General features: G+C 48.8%; 1 protein-coding gene across 1 annotated transcript in view; it reads right to left on the minus strand.

Annotated features, from left to right (window-relative positions):
- Positions 1 to 16,289, minus strand: part of XYLT1 (xylosyltransferase 1) — a 309,211-nt gene that overhangs the window by 210,437 nt on the left and 82,485 nt on the right. The window contains exon 2 of the mRNA XM_070412915.1: positions 2,606 to 2,644. Within this exon, the coding sequence (XP_070269016.1) occupies positions 2,606 to 2,644 (39 nt within the window). The remainder of the gene's footprint in view (positions 1 to 2,605; positions 2,645 to 16,289) is intronic.

Consider the following 16,289-nt stretch of genomic DNA (forward strand, 5'->3'; position numbering starts at 1 on the left):
CAGTGAGAGTGGGGATCATGATATTGCCACCAAGCCGATAACAAAATTCCAACTCCTCTCAGGCTTTCTTTTTTTTTTTTTCCTTTCTAAGTCACCTGGTTCCTGGGTAACCGCCATCTGGGACGAGGGAAGCATTCACCACTGCAGTCAGGCTTCCTTGGTGCCCCCCAGGGGCTGCCCGCTGAGGGGAAAGCTGACACCAGGGATTTCAACCTTCCTCGGCTTCCTTATTCTATTAATCTGGCCGTTAAGCAGAGAGTCCTGCTGATGCCAACAGATGCAAAGCTCTGCTGTGCTAACGGCAAGAGCAGAGCGTAGAGGAGTCCTCGGCAGCCCATCAATCCATCTCCCCCAACTCAGAACAGCTGCATGGGGCAGATTCGCCAAGCACCAGGGAGGGACGAGGCAATGCACACCCGGAAGAGAGGGGGTGCATGGAGGGAAGGGCCCCTGGGTGGCCCGCTGACTGTATGCGGGCTGGGCCCTGCACAAGTGAAGTCACTGGCGTGTGGTATAGGGACGTGCTGGCAGTGAGATCTAAAAGGCAGGCCCACCTGTGGCACCGGTGCTGCAGGATGAGGCAGGTCACGCCTTTCTTAGGAGTAAAGGGCACGCTGGGAGGGAAGGAAATGGGCGCTGACCAGGGCTCAGAGCAAGCACATCTGCCACTTCCTCTGCGTGGCTGGCTCTTCCGAGCTCAGGCACAGCTGCCATCTTGCTTGTGCCATGTGGGTAATATCTGGGGCACCACTTTCTGCCAGAAGACGCTTCCCTGCCCCTCCTGTCTGACCTGCCTGCGGCAGCTGAATAGGGTCCCATCGTGACTCACACGATGGGCTGAGGCCTAGCACAAAGTAAGATCTGGCCACAGGCTTGTGCCAACAGTTCTTAAAAAAAACTGCACTTTGGTTGGGTTCCAGTGTCTCTTTAATATGGGAAAGCAGAAGTCGGGGAAAGACAACATCCGACGGCTCCCCAGAGACTAAGAACCAGATGAGACTGATGGAGTGTTGTTTGGGGACAAATTGAGTCATTTCCCCAGGGGCGTGGCACACATGCAGAAAGCCCGTCTCGTGCCGTGGCCGGCTGCAGCGCGAGGCTCGGGCCCCCTGGGTCATGTCTGTGACTCGAAGAGAGGTCGCTGGGTAGGGGTGAGCTGTCACACTCACAGTGTGCCGGCCAAAGCCGCTGGCACGTGACTGCTCTTTCCCATGGAGGTTCTGAAGGGCTGATTAGCCGGTTTCCATAGTGAAGGGCTCAGGAGGGCCAACGACAGACCATAGGGGGTAGTGCCAGGCCACCCCCAGGAAGTGAGATTTGGCTTCTAGAATTCTGGACACAGACTATTTTCCCAGGGGGTGTTCCTGAGTTTAATGAGTTTTCCTGGTGGGGGGGAACTGGTAAAGAAGAGAAGAGCCATCATTTTTAAAATGCCCTGGAAGTTTGCTCACAGTCCGCTGGGTAGCCTGGGGAGAGACCCATTTCCCAAAGTGCAGAACACCTACATCTAAAGGAGTACCTTTCGATGCTTTTAGAGGCCACCCAAAGGAACTTTTAAATTTTATTGATTTAAGATTGATTTTAATGTTTTGCAAAAGAAACTTAACTAGCACGCCAAACTTGTGGTTTCACGGATATTTTTGCCGGAGACAGCGTTTGTCAAGCTTGGCACCATTGGCAATTTTAGGCGGGATAATTCCTTCCTAGGCAGAGGTCCTGTGCACTGGGGGATATTTAGCAGCATCCCTGGTCTCCACCTACTAGTTGCTAGTAGTAACCCATCCCACAAGGGGATATAACCCAAAATATCTTCAGACATGGCCTAATGCCCATTGGGGGTCAAAGCTACCCCTGATTGGGAGCCATTAGCTTAAGATCAGTCTACTTCTGAAAGTAAAAAAAAAATAATTTAAGAAAAATGTGTATTTAGGTGATGTGATAGAACAGGTGTAATTCATCTATGGCTCAGGTGATAGGTGAATAAAGGAATGTGGAAAGCCAGGCCAGAGGACGACCAAACAGGCAGAAGAAACTGGTCCTAAGCCCCTTGAACTCCCACCCATCGCTCTTTCCTGCCAGCTCTGTGGTCTGGTCACCCCTGAAGCCAATATAACTAAAAGTGTATGCTGGGAAATCTGAGGACAGAACACAGAGAAACCCTGAGAACCCTCTCTCCCAACAACGTCTGGCCTTCCTGTCCTCCTTCTTTCTTCCTTTCTTTATCAAATTGAATTTATTGGAGTAACATTGACTAATAAAACTATATAGGTTTCAGGTGTACAATCATCTGTCTATTGTATTATGTGTTCACCACCCAAATGAGGTCTCCTTCCATCACCATTTATCCCCCCCATAATGTCTTCTACCTCCCATGGTGCTTTCAGACACCTGGGTACACACGTGTGTGCACACACATACACAATCAGCTGTTGTGTGTGTGCACATGTGCATACATGCACATGCCGTCAGGACAGGAGGACAGATTTTGTGCCTGTCCAGGCTTTCCGAGCCATGGAGCCAAGAGGATGCACAGATGCACCCTGGAGAACTGATGCAGGGACATCAGTGCAGAGATAAGTGACAAAGACCATGGGAAGGTACTGACCTGGGTCTCCAGGGTGATCATCGGACTTGGGTGTGGGTCCTGTGGAAAGAAAGGAGAAAATACACATGAGTGGTGGGCAAATTTAACCTACTGCTCCAGCATCATTTAAACCAAAGCTGGATCTCTTCAGTGCTTAAGCCGCCACAGGTAAGCCGCCCAACTCTGTCTCCCCCGTTCTGCAAGACACGAGAACAGGGTGGTCCAATCTCCAATGCCTCCCCAATCCCCAGATGACTAAGGAGACTCAAGGTTTTCATTAAGAGGTGAAGGGGGCACCTGCATGGAGATCATGCAGAATGAGGAAGTGTAAAGAAATAAGAAACAAAGCATCCTCACTGAATATCTCCAAGGGCATTCAAACTCTCTATGTGAAGGGAGAGCTGGTCCATAAGAGAATGAGAAATAAACTTGAAAGAATATAAAGTCCCAATTAGGGGCAAGGCCACCAGCTTGTGTCTGATCTTGGAAAGATTGAAGGAAGAAACAAGACAAAGAGAAGAGCTTAATTCCTAGTCTGCAGAGCACATTCCAATGGGCTGGGAAGATCCTTTTCAGGAGAGAGAAGGCCAGAGAAAAGTCCAATGCATTCACTCTCAACAAAAGCCAATTGACTGAAAACGCCTGGTGGTCATGTCTCGGGTCATTAAACATGAACTCTCTGGGTGGGGGCCAGGGTGGGCACACAGAAGGAAGGGACGGATGGGAAGGAGGTAGTGGTTTTCAGCAAGCAGCCTCCAAGAAAAACAGGAAACCCAGCACATAAAGGCTATTTTTGTCTGCACAATGTTGGCTCTGAACTTAACCATCTTGGATTTGTAACTCTGGGAAAGCAACCTCAAGTTGCCTCTTACAGAGAATGGGCATGACGTACAAACTCAGTTGGACGCTTTGCTTTATCCAAGCAGGTTTTCCAACACAGGCTTCGAGGAAGCCATGCAAATTAGCACCAGCTCACTGGACTGTATGGTGAACAAGAAAGAACACGTGTAGTAATCATGCCATATTTGTCCTCTGTGTCTAACTTATTCACTTGGCGTAATGTCCTCAAGGCTCATCCATGTTGTCACATATGACAGGGTCTCCTTTTTTAGGGCTGAATACTACTCCATTATATGCACATACCACATTTTCTTCTATCACCCATCAGTGGGCATTTAGGTTGTTTCCTTATCTTGGTTATTGTAAATATGGCTTCAATGAACATGGAAGTTTAGATGTGATTCCACTTATATGAGGAATCTAAAATAGTCAAACCTGTAGAAGCAGAGAGTAGAATGATGGTTGCCAGGGGCTGGGGGAAGGAAACTGGGAGTTGCTGTTCAATGGGTTTAGAGTTTTAATTGAGCAAGATGAATAACCTCTAGAGATCTGCTGTACAACAAACACTGTACCTATAGTCAACAGTACATATTGTGCACTTACAATTTTGTCAATAGGGTAAATCTCATGTGAAGTATTCTTAGCACAATAAAATAAAGGACTAAAAGAGAAATTGAAACATTTTGAACCCCTACCCTAGATGTCAGGTCACTTTCTGGATCATTCCTCTGTAGTACCTTTACAATAATGCCTATCTATCTATATATATATATAAAAGCCTAAGCGACCGGCCGACCAGCCAACCAGTTGGTAGCTATGACGTGTACTGACCACCAAGGGGAAGACGCTCAACGCAGGAGCGGAAACCACAGGCATGGAAACATGGAACAGACTGATGAATCTCAGAGGGAAGTGGGGAGGGAGGAGGGCAGGAAGAGATTAACCAAAGATCTTATATGCATACTAGAGGCCTGGTGCATGGATTCGTGCACCGGTGGGGTCCCTTGGCCTGGCCTGCAGGGATTGGGCCAAAACTGGCTCTCCGACATCCCCTGAGGGGTCCTGGATTGTGAGAGGGTGCACGACAGGCCGAGGGACCCCACCAATGCACAAATATGTGCACCAGGCCTCTAGTTTATAATAATTCTGATGAGTATAAGAGCCATGAGCCCAGGGACATGCTGAGCTCTGGTCAGATCTAACTTTTCTTTTAAGATGAAGGGCTCTTCTCCCCCAATTCTATTTCTGAGCCCAATAGCCAGCATTTTTCAATGGTGCAGCTCAACTGGAATTGCCAGGGGAACATCTAGTTTCCACATTCCACCCAGGCATTGAATACTCCTCATACCTAGGAAAATGCTGAGGGGAACATTTCTTCCACTCTCCCCTTGGGGACTTGGGAGAATCCTGGAGGGAACATTTCAGACCTCTCTCTTCAAACCTTTACTAGCTCCTTCCCAACCGTGAAAAGGTGGCAGCCATGATGGGTGAGAACCTTCACTGAGACACTTTTTTCGAGCAAACAGGTTCACTGGTCCAGCTGTCCTTCACGGAGCCCCTCTATCCAGCCCCTTTATCACTGGTACATAGGGAGAGTTGACCCTGTACTTCCAGGTTCCCCACGTTAAGCAAGCACACTTGGCAGGGCCCATTTCTGTCTTCAGGAGGCAAGGCCATCGTCCTGGTGTGTGACAGGCAGCATGAGTCAGATCTGGCATGCAGCTTAGGCAGTGAGAGCATGCTCCGCCTGCTCTCCAGCTCAGAGAAGTCTGTGTCTGTCTCTCCATTCAGATCCCGCCATCGAGATTGTGACTAGAAGACAAGAGGCTGCATCTGAGATTCAAACCTTAGCCTCATTCTCTAAGCCACATCCTTGCAAAAGCACTGCACTGGGGTGTTGGGTGCGTGCCCAGATTAATTAAGTTGTACTTCACAGCCTATTTGGCCATTGTTTGGGGCTTATGCTTCATTGCCCAGGATCCCGAGGGGGTAAAGAGGGGAAAATGCCATCTCGGGCCCCTAACTTCACTGGAAAAGACCTTCCTTGGGAAACCTCTGTTAATTGTGGTGATAAAACCCAGAGCCTGATCTCTGGATAGAGTGATGCAGCAACTCTTTATTTGATGCTCCAAGATCAGAGACCCTATGGGCACAAGGTCAGGGGTCCAATATCCATTAAGAAGCTTTTGGAAGACAAAAGTACAAATGCTCTCTATTTAGCACGTTAATTACCTCGCCAAGAAGATGAAGTACTCACTAGTGGCCAGTCATTCACACTAGGATTCACTTGTCAACAGAATTTTGCTCCCCCACCCCGCCCCGCTCCCCTGTGCGCATTTGAAATATGGGACTCTCCCTACAGAGGCATCTGGAGGAGTCAAGGTATGACTCCGTAGTGGTGAGGTCTCACTTGCAGCAGCATCTTCCTTAATTGGAAAGGCTAACGAAGTGGAACCAGGTCAATGACGCTGTCTGCCTAATCCATCCTGTGGGTCTCAATTGGGACTCTTTGCTTTACAGTAGAGTAAACTCCTGTCTGTCAGAGGAAAGGCTCCGAAAGACCAAAGGGGAATTTGGGATGTGCTGCGATGCCACCCTGGAGTGCTTTTAGAATCTTAATGCAGATACTGGACCAGGGAACCGCCTGCTAAAGCAAGGAAAGCCCTTTCACAGCAGGTATTGCAATGGCTAAATTGGGGAAGTCAAATGGAGAACTAGGTAGGCTGGATTTGTGGCCCTCACTCGCCACCCCTCCCTGTATCCATACTCTCTGGTCCTGTGACTTTGTATTTCTTTGCAGGATATGCTTCCTCCTCCTTTGACCTCAGCCTTGCCCATCTGACGTGCTTTGTCCAACGGGAGGTTAGCAGATATGACATAAGCAGCAGCTTGAAATGTGCTTGTGAGATTGAGCATCACCTCTTGAGCTTTTGCCATTAGCACAAGAAGAACACGCCCCAGGTAGATGCTGGTCCAAGGAGGATGAGAGACATGCAGAACAGACCTGGACTCAACCTATAGCTTAAATCCAAACCCAGCCAACATCAGCCATCCCCCAGCCAACCTTCAGACACAGAGAGAACACACAGGGTGGGGCAACAGGAGGTTTACAGTTGTAAGAACATGAAACAGTTTATTCTTATATTACTATTTATTAATTATTGTATTATTTTCTATACAAACAACTGTAAGCCTACTTTTGCCCCAACCTGTATATTTATTTTAACCTATTGAGTTTCAGGCTTGTTATATTGTGAGAGCCTCGTTTTATTGTGTTTAATAGATACTGTGTTTTTACAAATTGTAGGTAAGACTCTCTCCCAGCAAAAGGATTATGACTTGCTGAAGGCTCAGATGATGGTTAGCATTTTTAGCAATAAAGTATTTTTAATTAAACTTTGTACGGTATCTTTTAAGAATTACTATAGCATACTTAATAGACTACAGTAAAATGTAAACATACTTTTATGTGTACTGGGAAACCCCAAAATTCGTATTTCAGAGGTCCAGAACCAAATCTGTATCTTTGAGGTACACCTGTATGGCATTAACTAACTGATATACTTTCCAAATATTGACTTTCATAGAACCAGTATGTATTGTGAAAACACTCCAGCCTTGGAAATGAAGTGATACAGACTCCCTAAGTCTGCAAATATGTCCCAGGGACACGGAATAACTATAACTAATAGCTATGATTTATCACGAACCTACCATGTGCAGGCTCCATGCAAGGTGTACCTCACACCAAGCAAAGAAAGTCTTGGCCACCAGGATCTAGTTCTACCTGTGAGTTAGCCTTCAGCCCTCTTTGCCAAGGACACCAGTGCTTCCACATTTATTTAGATTCCATTACAACACTAATGGAAACTGTCACTCAGAATCCGCCTGTCCCGAGATAAAGACAGTTTTCCGTCCTCTGGTTTAGTCTACACTTGACCAAGGTTAAGGATAATCACAAATACTAGTAATAATTAGTAACTTACTAGGGTGATAATTAAGTAATAACTTGTTAAGTTCTTACCATGTTCCTGGCACTGGCTTAACGTCTATAGATATATCATTCCACTTACCCCTTACAACAATATGGAGGTGGATACGACCATTGTTCCCTTTGGGAGATGGGTAAACTGAAGACCAGAGAGACTGGGTAGCCTGTCTCAGGTTGCAGAGAGAGTGCTGGAGTCTGGATTCGATCCCAGCGCCCTGCCTGGAGAATCCTGTGCTCTGCTGTATTATAGGGGTTCCACTGGAGAATACAGTCCCACCTCAACATCACCCTGCAACCTGGACAGTGTCTATCATTAGAATACAAGACACCACCTTAACAACTACTGGAATTCGTTTTTAGCATCTGTCTTTTTTTACGTTTTTTTTGGTTTTGTTTTTTTATTGATTTCAGAGAGGAAGGGAGAGGGAGAAAGAGATAGAAACATCAATGATGAGAGAGAATGATCGGCTGCCTCCTGCACGCCCCACACTGGGGATCAAGCCTGCAACTCAGGCATGTGCCCTGACGGGGAATTGAACCATGACCTCCTAGTTCATAGGTCGACGCTCAACCACTGAGCCATGCCGGCCAGGCAGCATCTGTCTTTTTAAAAAAGGAGTGGACATGGTTGATGGAAATGAGAACATGTGTCATGACTAAAAACAGAACCCAGTCTCTGTGCCACAGCAGGAAGCTGTGTAGAGTCAGTCACATCCATCCACACCTGTTTACTGAGTTCCAATTCAGTGGCTAGCGCTATGCCTGGCGGGCACCAGGAAGGAGCCGGAAATGAGTTTAAAGTGACTCTGTGTACACTTCTACTCCCAATGCTCACTGTTTAAATAGGAGGCGGGAGCCTGATCACAGGTCCTGAACAAATGGAACTCGTTTGTACCTCACGAGTCTTGCTTGCAAGACCAGGAAGGCAAAAGGAGACATATGTAAAACTTTCCAGTGGTTCTCAACCTTCTGGTCCTTTAAATATAGTTCCTCATGTTGTGACCCAACCATAAAATTATTTTCGTTGCTACTTCATAACTGTAATGTTGCTACTGTTATGAATCGTGATGTAAATATCTGATATGCAGGATGGTCTTAGGCGACCCCTGTGAAAGGGTCGTTGGACCGCCAAAGGGTTCGAGACGCACAGGTTAAGAACCGCTGCTTTAGACAATAATAATAATAATAATAATAATAATAATAATGAAAGACCAGGAAGGCAGAATCAAATGTTTTTGAGCCCATGCAGGCCAAAGGCCTAATTTTAACAAGTGATTAATTTTCATAAGAAAGTAGAAGAGAAGGAGGAATGTGTCCACTGTCATTCCATGTGTGCATCAGACATTTGCCTCTCCGGGTGGGTGCTGACCCTGAGCTAGGCCCCCGCCGTTGGCAGGGGCCTTTCTCCTCCCTTGCTTTTAGGATGTAAGCCAGCATTTGCTCTTGGTGTGAGCCATGGCTTTGGTGTGGAAGTGACAGTCCTGTGACTCAAGCCTTTGGTGCCAGACTTCCCTATGGGGCCTATCAAGTCGACAGGTAGACAACGGATCCCTAAGGTACCACTCTGCGCAGACACACCCAGGAGGACACTTCAGAAGGCTGCACGGCGCATTCTCCCTGAGAGCAGCCTGATCAATGGCAGGGGTAGGAAGCTCCCACCATCAGGACCTTGTGCCTTACACTTCGTCACCATCAAACACCAGGAGCCTCCAGAAGGGCGATGAACCCTTCATGGGGTCAGAGACTGGAAGGAGCACAAACTCTCCCGCCTGCTGGAGAAGCAGCTCATAAGAGACCACCAAGTGGAAGGTGTTTGAAAGTTAAGCCCGAGACCCATCTGGACGCCGTCACCTGTACCATGGGCCTGGCGCAGGGCTGAGAAGTAACACTCAGTCGAAAAGAGTGTGGGTTGGGGGGCAGCCCCAGGTTTAAATCGTGTGTAACCACTATAATAATCTCCTCAGGCTGCTATAACAAAAACCGTGAACTTTGAGGCTTATACAACAGAAATGTATTTGCCCACAGTTCTGGAGGCTGGAAGTCCAAGATCAAGGTGCTGGTAGGGTTGTTTTCTTCTGAGGCCTCTCTCCTCAGCGTTGGGAAGGCAATCTACTCAGTGTTCTCAATTCTCTCCTCCAGGTGTGGTACCCCCGGTGCCTCTGTGTGTCCACATTTCCTCTTCTTATAAGGACACTAGTCAGATTGGATTAGGGCCCACTCTCAGGGCCTAATTTTAAGTTAATCACCTATTTATTTTTTAAATTATTATTTTAATATACTTTTATTGATTTCAGAGAGGAAGGGAGAAGGGGAGGGGAGAGATAGAAACATCAATGATGAGAAAGAATCATTGATCAGCTGCCTCCTGCACACCCCCTACTGGGAATTGAGCCGGGAAGCAGGGAATGTGCCCTGACCAGAGATGGGACCGGGACCTCCTGGTTCATATGTGGGCCTTCAATGACTGAGCCATCCTTTAAAAGGCCCTATATCCAAATACAGTCATGTTCTGGGGTACTGGGGGTTGGCAATTCAGCAGATAACAGCTCTTTAGTAGCCTTTCAATCTTAGGCAAATTTCTTAGCTTCTGTGAGCTTTTCTCATTTACACCATGTAAACAGGTGGGACTGTATTGAATTTATTGTCTGGGATCTTTTTGTAAGTGAAAAAGGGCAACAATAACAATGACACCAGCTTCACAGGTATAAACGTGGGCTGTCTCTTGCAGATATATGATCCCCTCCTGTTGACAATGGGTTACCAGTGACATCACAGGTTGCTGTGAACATTAAATAACATCAGATATTTAAAATGTCTGGAACATGGCTAACGGCTCGAAATTAAACATCCCTTTGTTTATTTCTTGCAGGCTTATGAAGGCTAAGACCTATCCCTCCACACCCACACCTACTCAACTACAATCCTTCTGAACTGCAGGGAATTGTGGCCGCCAGCTAAACCAACTCCATTCAACAGCAGCAAGAGGAGTAAATGCAGCTACTCCGTTTTGAATGCTTACTTTGTGCCACGTGCATGGAATACCTGCCACGCTGCCACGGGAGGTATCATGCTGCCCATTTTACAGATCAGACACCCGATGCCCAGCGAGGATAATTTGCTCAACAACACTGGGCTGATATGGGAGGGAGCCAGGACTGGTGCTTGAGTTTGTAAGCTGTCAGAAACTGGTCCCTTAACCAAAACTTACTGACTCAGGATCTCTGGGCAAGTAGCCAAAGAATCTGCTTTTTTATTAAACACCCACGGGGGAGTCTTATGTATGCCGGAGCCTGAGAACCCCTGCACTGTTCATCAATAATGCAAGACTGAAAGCTTCATAATCCAAGGTGACAAAGACAGCCAGTGAGAAGCAAAGCATAGGACCCGACCTCTCATACCCACGCTGGCCGCCAAGTGCCTGATGCACGCTTGGAACTTTGGTGCTTTCGCTCTGGGCCACCGAGGAATGTGTGTGAGTCTCAGCCCATTCGGGCTGCACTAACAGAAGACCACAGACTGGGTGGCTCATAAGCAACAGAAATTTCTAGCTTCCTGGTTCATTGATAGCGGATTTCCCGCTGTGTCCTCCCCTAGGGGAATGGGTGAGGGAAATTTGCAGTGTCTTTTCTATAAAGGCGCTAATAAAATTCTCCACAGCTCTGCTATCAGGATCTAATCAATTCCCCAAGGGACTGTCTCCTTACACCATCACTTTGGGGGTTACTATTTCAGCCTATGAGTGTTTTTGGTGGGGGATGCATCATCTACTGCCAGGTGCCAGGTGTCTTCTGCCCCTTCCTTGCTCCCCACTATTATGTGAAGATGTCCCTCCCGCCCCCGCGACCCTGTCGCCACCCTCCCCTTCCCAGCATTCTCTCCCCAGGATGTGTGACTCTTCTCAACCCCTTCTCTAGATCTAGTCCCAGTTTTAAGGTGCTCACACAAGGGAGCTTTGTCTCCGGGTGTCCCTGTGGAATGTCACGGAGAGCTTATCTCCTGTGACCGTGGCTCCTGGGATTCAGCAGGGCGCGTGCACGGCGGGCGGCACTGGGCGGTGAGGGAGGGATGCCAATGACACAGAACTCCCCTTGTTCTCAAAGAGAGGCCGCATTTGGAATGTGAACGCAGGCCAGAGCCACACAGCACGGGCCTTGTTGGGAAAAGCGAACTCACCTGCAAATAGGGCTGCGGGAGAAAACAGAAACCCCACTGAGACAGCCGAGGGTTCTCATGCTTTGGAGAGATGGTGGCAGATATGGTTAGGCCCATAACACTGGGGGGCTGTTCCTGCTTCTGCCCATCTGTCTGTTTCTCTCTGGTATATTACAATTTTGTAAGTTTATAGGCGTCTTTGCCATTCTGCATGCCCTCCACATTTTTTTTTTTTTTTTTTTTTTTTGGTCCAGAACCCAGAACTGAGCCACGGAATCTCCAAGGGAAGCTCCGGCCCCTGGAGCTGGTCAATCACCCATAGCCTTGAAGGCAGGAGAAGCCACAGACACACGGAAACACAGGAATTACTGGAATGCTTCTTCCACGAGGTGTCTCTCTGAGAACAACGGTTACCAAATGCACGTAACCCTTTGTTCTGTGTGATCCTCAAGAGGTTTGGTCATTCTTGACACAGTACACAGAATTAGAATTCTCGGAATGACAAGTATGGAATGTTCCTACCTGAAAGATGAGAGGTTTGAAAATGAAGAGAGGGTGGCCACTGGTGGCCTGTGGATGACTCACCCTGAGGGGTTTTGTTTGTTTGTTTGCTTTTTGGCCTGAAGCATTAATTCAACATTTAAAATCATCACCACTGTTTTAAAACCAAGATACTTCAAAGGCAAGGGCAGATTTCTCACTTCTCTTTTTAAAAATGGGAGATTTAGCAACCCTGGACATGCGTCCCTGCAAGACAACAGTGCTCCCAGCCCAATAGCTGCTGCCCGGCCACTGTTAGCAAACTGAGTTTGTCACCCCGGCAGTCACACAATTTGCCTGGAGTCACATGGCTGGTCAGTACTGACAGTGCTCAGCGTAGTCACTCACACTGGCTTCTTTCTGAACGCAAGACATTATTTGAGGTGGGTTATAAGATCTCATTTAAACCTTCCAACTACTCTAGAATGTAGATATTAACAACCCCATTTTACAGATAGAGCAGTGGTCGGCAAACCGCGGCTCAAGAGCCACATGCGGCTCTTTGGCCCCTTGAGTGTGGCTCTTCCACAAAATACCGACTTCTGCGCATGGGCCACGAAGTTTCAATTGCACTGTACATGCGCACCTGCCGACCACTTACAGAGCAACTGAGGCACAAGGAAGAAGCAATTTGGTCAAAGTCAAATTGTGGCAAAGCCAGGATTTGGACCAGGGAAGCCTGGCTCCCGAGGCTGCACTTTTAAACCACTAAGTTATACTGCTTCCCAGCGGTACAACCACGTCTTGGATTTGAATCTCGAAACCACAGCTCCTGGTTCCATACGCAGCTGGCATGGAGTGAGATCACATGCTCCTAATGAACAGACCTTCCCATTTCCTTGCTGTGAGTCTTCCGATGAATTACTTAACGTGGTACAATAATAATAATCATCTCACAAGGTCACTGTGAAGACTGCCTGAGATGTTATATCACAGAATTTTATACCGCTCCGTCCCGGCGTAGAGGGGGCAAGCCGGAACTGTTCCTGGAGAACAATGACCATCACTTTACAGTGTCCTGCTTTCACGGCTCTAAGGTGTTCCAGACCAGAAACAATTCCTGCCACGTGCCAAGGGAAATCTGAGACACACAGCCTCCACCCAGCAGAGCCAGGCAGGAGGGACGGGTCATCTGTCCAGAGCTCCATGTCCTTCTGAAGCTGGCCACCCAGGCTCCATTTGGACACAAGCCTTCCTGAAGCTCTCAGAACATAAGCCGAGTCTCCAGCTCAGCCCAATAATTAGCTTTTCCCAGGCACAGGCCGCGGCACCCACCCATTTTGTACCCGCTTGCTGTGGTCACCAAGATGGCAGGTGGCCCAGTTGGAACCGATACTGCCAAGTGTCCAGTAGACACTGTCTAGAGTCCAAAGACACTGTGCTTTATTTTACAGCTTCTGGGACTTCTGAGTGGGTTCCCTGTTCCCCAGGAGAACAGTACAGATTTGAGTCCCCAAATCCAAGATCGAGGATGCCCGAGATCAATTCAGAGACCAAGGGTAGGTGAGCAGTGACTTCCCAGCATGGTGCCCAAGGTCGAGACTGCTAAGCCATTACTTGGCCTCAGAGTCTCAGTATGGTCCTGTGAGCAGACATTTACCAATAGATTCCAGTTTCCCTCTGAGATGAAACGTATTTCCATCCCTGAGCTGAATCAAACCCATCGTTTTCTGGCGAGGCATATGAGACCCAAGATGGGAAGTGAATGTGCTAAGGGCCACACACAGTGTACACCAAACCCGTCTACAATCCAAGTTTCTTGATACAAAATCCAGGGTTCGTCCCTTTTGCCAAAATAAATGTCCATTCCCTCCCCCTTTTCATTCCTCTTCTTCAGCCCTCTCGCAAGAGCCTCTAACCAGGACATCTTTTGTTCAAAAGATAGCAGATCCCGGCTCTGGGAAAACTGTGATTCAGTATTGCTTCATGTCCGGAACGTTTCCAAGAGGCCACACACACAGCTGCTGATTGAAGCCAAGGGGCGGGGGGGAGGACAACCACAGGATGAGGGGCACAGGGTGATGGAGTGGGGGGGAGGACAACCACAGGATGAGGGGCGCAGGGTGATGGAGTGGAGGACAGGGCAGTGGTTACACAGGGCACACCCAGCTCCAGGCTGCGCCTTGGCCCAGGGAGCCTCCTTCCTAGGCTGGCAGGTCGGCCTGTGGGGGACACACAGGCAAAAGCTTCCCATCATGAGAGTCAGGGTCAAAGTCAGGAGGTTTCACCCAGGGAGAGGCTCAGTGCCTCCCTCCTGCTTCCTCATCCTTCCCCTATATTTCTTCGTGATAATGACAGTGATGGTGATGACGAGGACACAGATGATGATGATGGCCATTATGAGAGCTATCATGTAAGTCCATAAGAAGCACCTACTTAGCAATGCATGTGCATTACTTCAATAAATTCTCATTCAACCCCCGTGGATGGCTACTAGACTGACCATAGGGTCTGGAAACACAGATGAATTTATTTTATGCTCTTCCCACGGGGAGAGGCTCTTGATGACATCATGTATTTGCCTGTTCCCAGACCGCGGATGGTGGTATTTGTTCCTAATGTACAGAGGAGGAGACTGGGGCTCAGGAAGGTCACAAGACTTGCTCAAAAGCCACAGAGCCAGGCCCATTTAACCTTAATATTTTCATAGAAGGAACCAAAATGCTTGCATGTGTATGTGTTGGCCTATGGTACGTGTACACAGTACTTTTATTCCCACTAGTTGCCAATATTTAAAAATTGGGTAATGTCACAATATCCAGATTTCTGACTTTTCTTAAAATGTCGGAAGATCTGGACACGTGGACGTGCAGGCTGGCACAGCTGCAGCTGGAGCTGGAGCCGGGTAGCTGCTACCTCCTTAGTGTGGGTACACACCCTCCTCTTGACCACAGCCCCTGCCCCACCCATCTCTGAACCACCAGACGTTATTGCTACCCCCAGAGGAAGGTACCATTTTACCCACTGGACAGCTCGTTAAACTTGACCCCACCCACGCCCATCCCAAGAAGGAAAAGTTCAGGATGCCGGGACTTGGGAGAAGAAACAGAAAAGTTCTAATAACCCATGAGGAAGTGAAGCCCTGCAGTCTATTCACTTGGGAGCCTCCACCTGGAGCTCAACGGCCTTGGCCTCTTGGAGGTGGAGGGTGGGGAGGCCTGGTGCAGAGGGCAGGACAGGAGGGCCTATGAGTGGTGCCCACTGTTTTCTCGCTTCCTGCACGGCCACCTGGGGAGGCCGCCTGTGAACTGGCTGTTTGTTCCTGCCCCTCCGGAAGGAAGCGCTCTCATCGCCCCCGACAACACACTTGGCCCGAGGAGCCGGGAACGTGCCTGGGCCTCCGAGTGCACTTTTCCCTTCTGCGAAGGGCAGCCCCAACGCCGCGGAGACAGGAAGATGGGAAGAAAGCACAGCCTGGGGTAGAGCATCCTGTGGGCCACTGACAAAGCCCCAGCTGGGGAAGGGAGGAGGAGGAGGCGGCCGGAGGAAGGGGGTCCGGCGGGGCACACAGATTTTGTACAATGAGCTCCTTTCATCAATGAATAGGGAACTCTCCTCAACTCGGTCTCAATGGCTTGGTTTCTGAAACGACCCATTCTCCACCCAGAAAACCAAACATGCCAGACCCTGTGCCAAGGTCAGGCGGGAGCCTGAGATCCCCGGGCGAGCTGATAATCGGCACCCGGGAGATGACCACTGTGCTCAGTGCTGCTTGCTGACCCGAGCGCCACAATATCCCCTTTCATGTTGATGCTTTTCCTCACTGGGGTGGGGGTGGGGGACCCACTCACACACGTGACATGCTTGGCATAACCGTGGGACCTATTCAGGATAGTAAGTGTCCCCTCCCTGGGAACTTCATTGAGACATCTGTGCGGAGGGGGCAGTGCAGGAAGAGAAAGGACTAGAGAAGGGAGAGCAAGTTAACGTCTGCAGTCTCGAGCTGACGCCTGATGCCAAGTGCATGATGCGGTGGGAATCAACAGTGAGGACCGGGGTAGCCTCCACTGAGCAGGCACTCGGAGGATTTCATCTTCAAGGGTTGACTGCACGGGTTGCACACAGCACACGGGGGGCCTCGGGCAGTATTCCGCCCAGACGTGTTTTGTTCAGTCCGTGCCACGCCTCAAACATGCTACATATGATGCCAACACTTAAAGTTCAGGAGGTCTCATGTAAAAC

Source organism: Myotis yumanensis, unplaced genomic scaffold (assembly GCF_028538775.1).
Source record: "Myotis yumanensis isolate MYYU_CA2020_CCGP unplaced genomic scaffold, mMyoYum1.0.hap1 SCAF_4, whole genome shotgun sequence".
Classification (NCBI taxonomy): Eukaryota; Metazoa; Chordata; class Mammalia; order Chiroptera; family Vespertilionidae; genus Myotis; species Myotis yumanensis.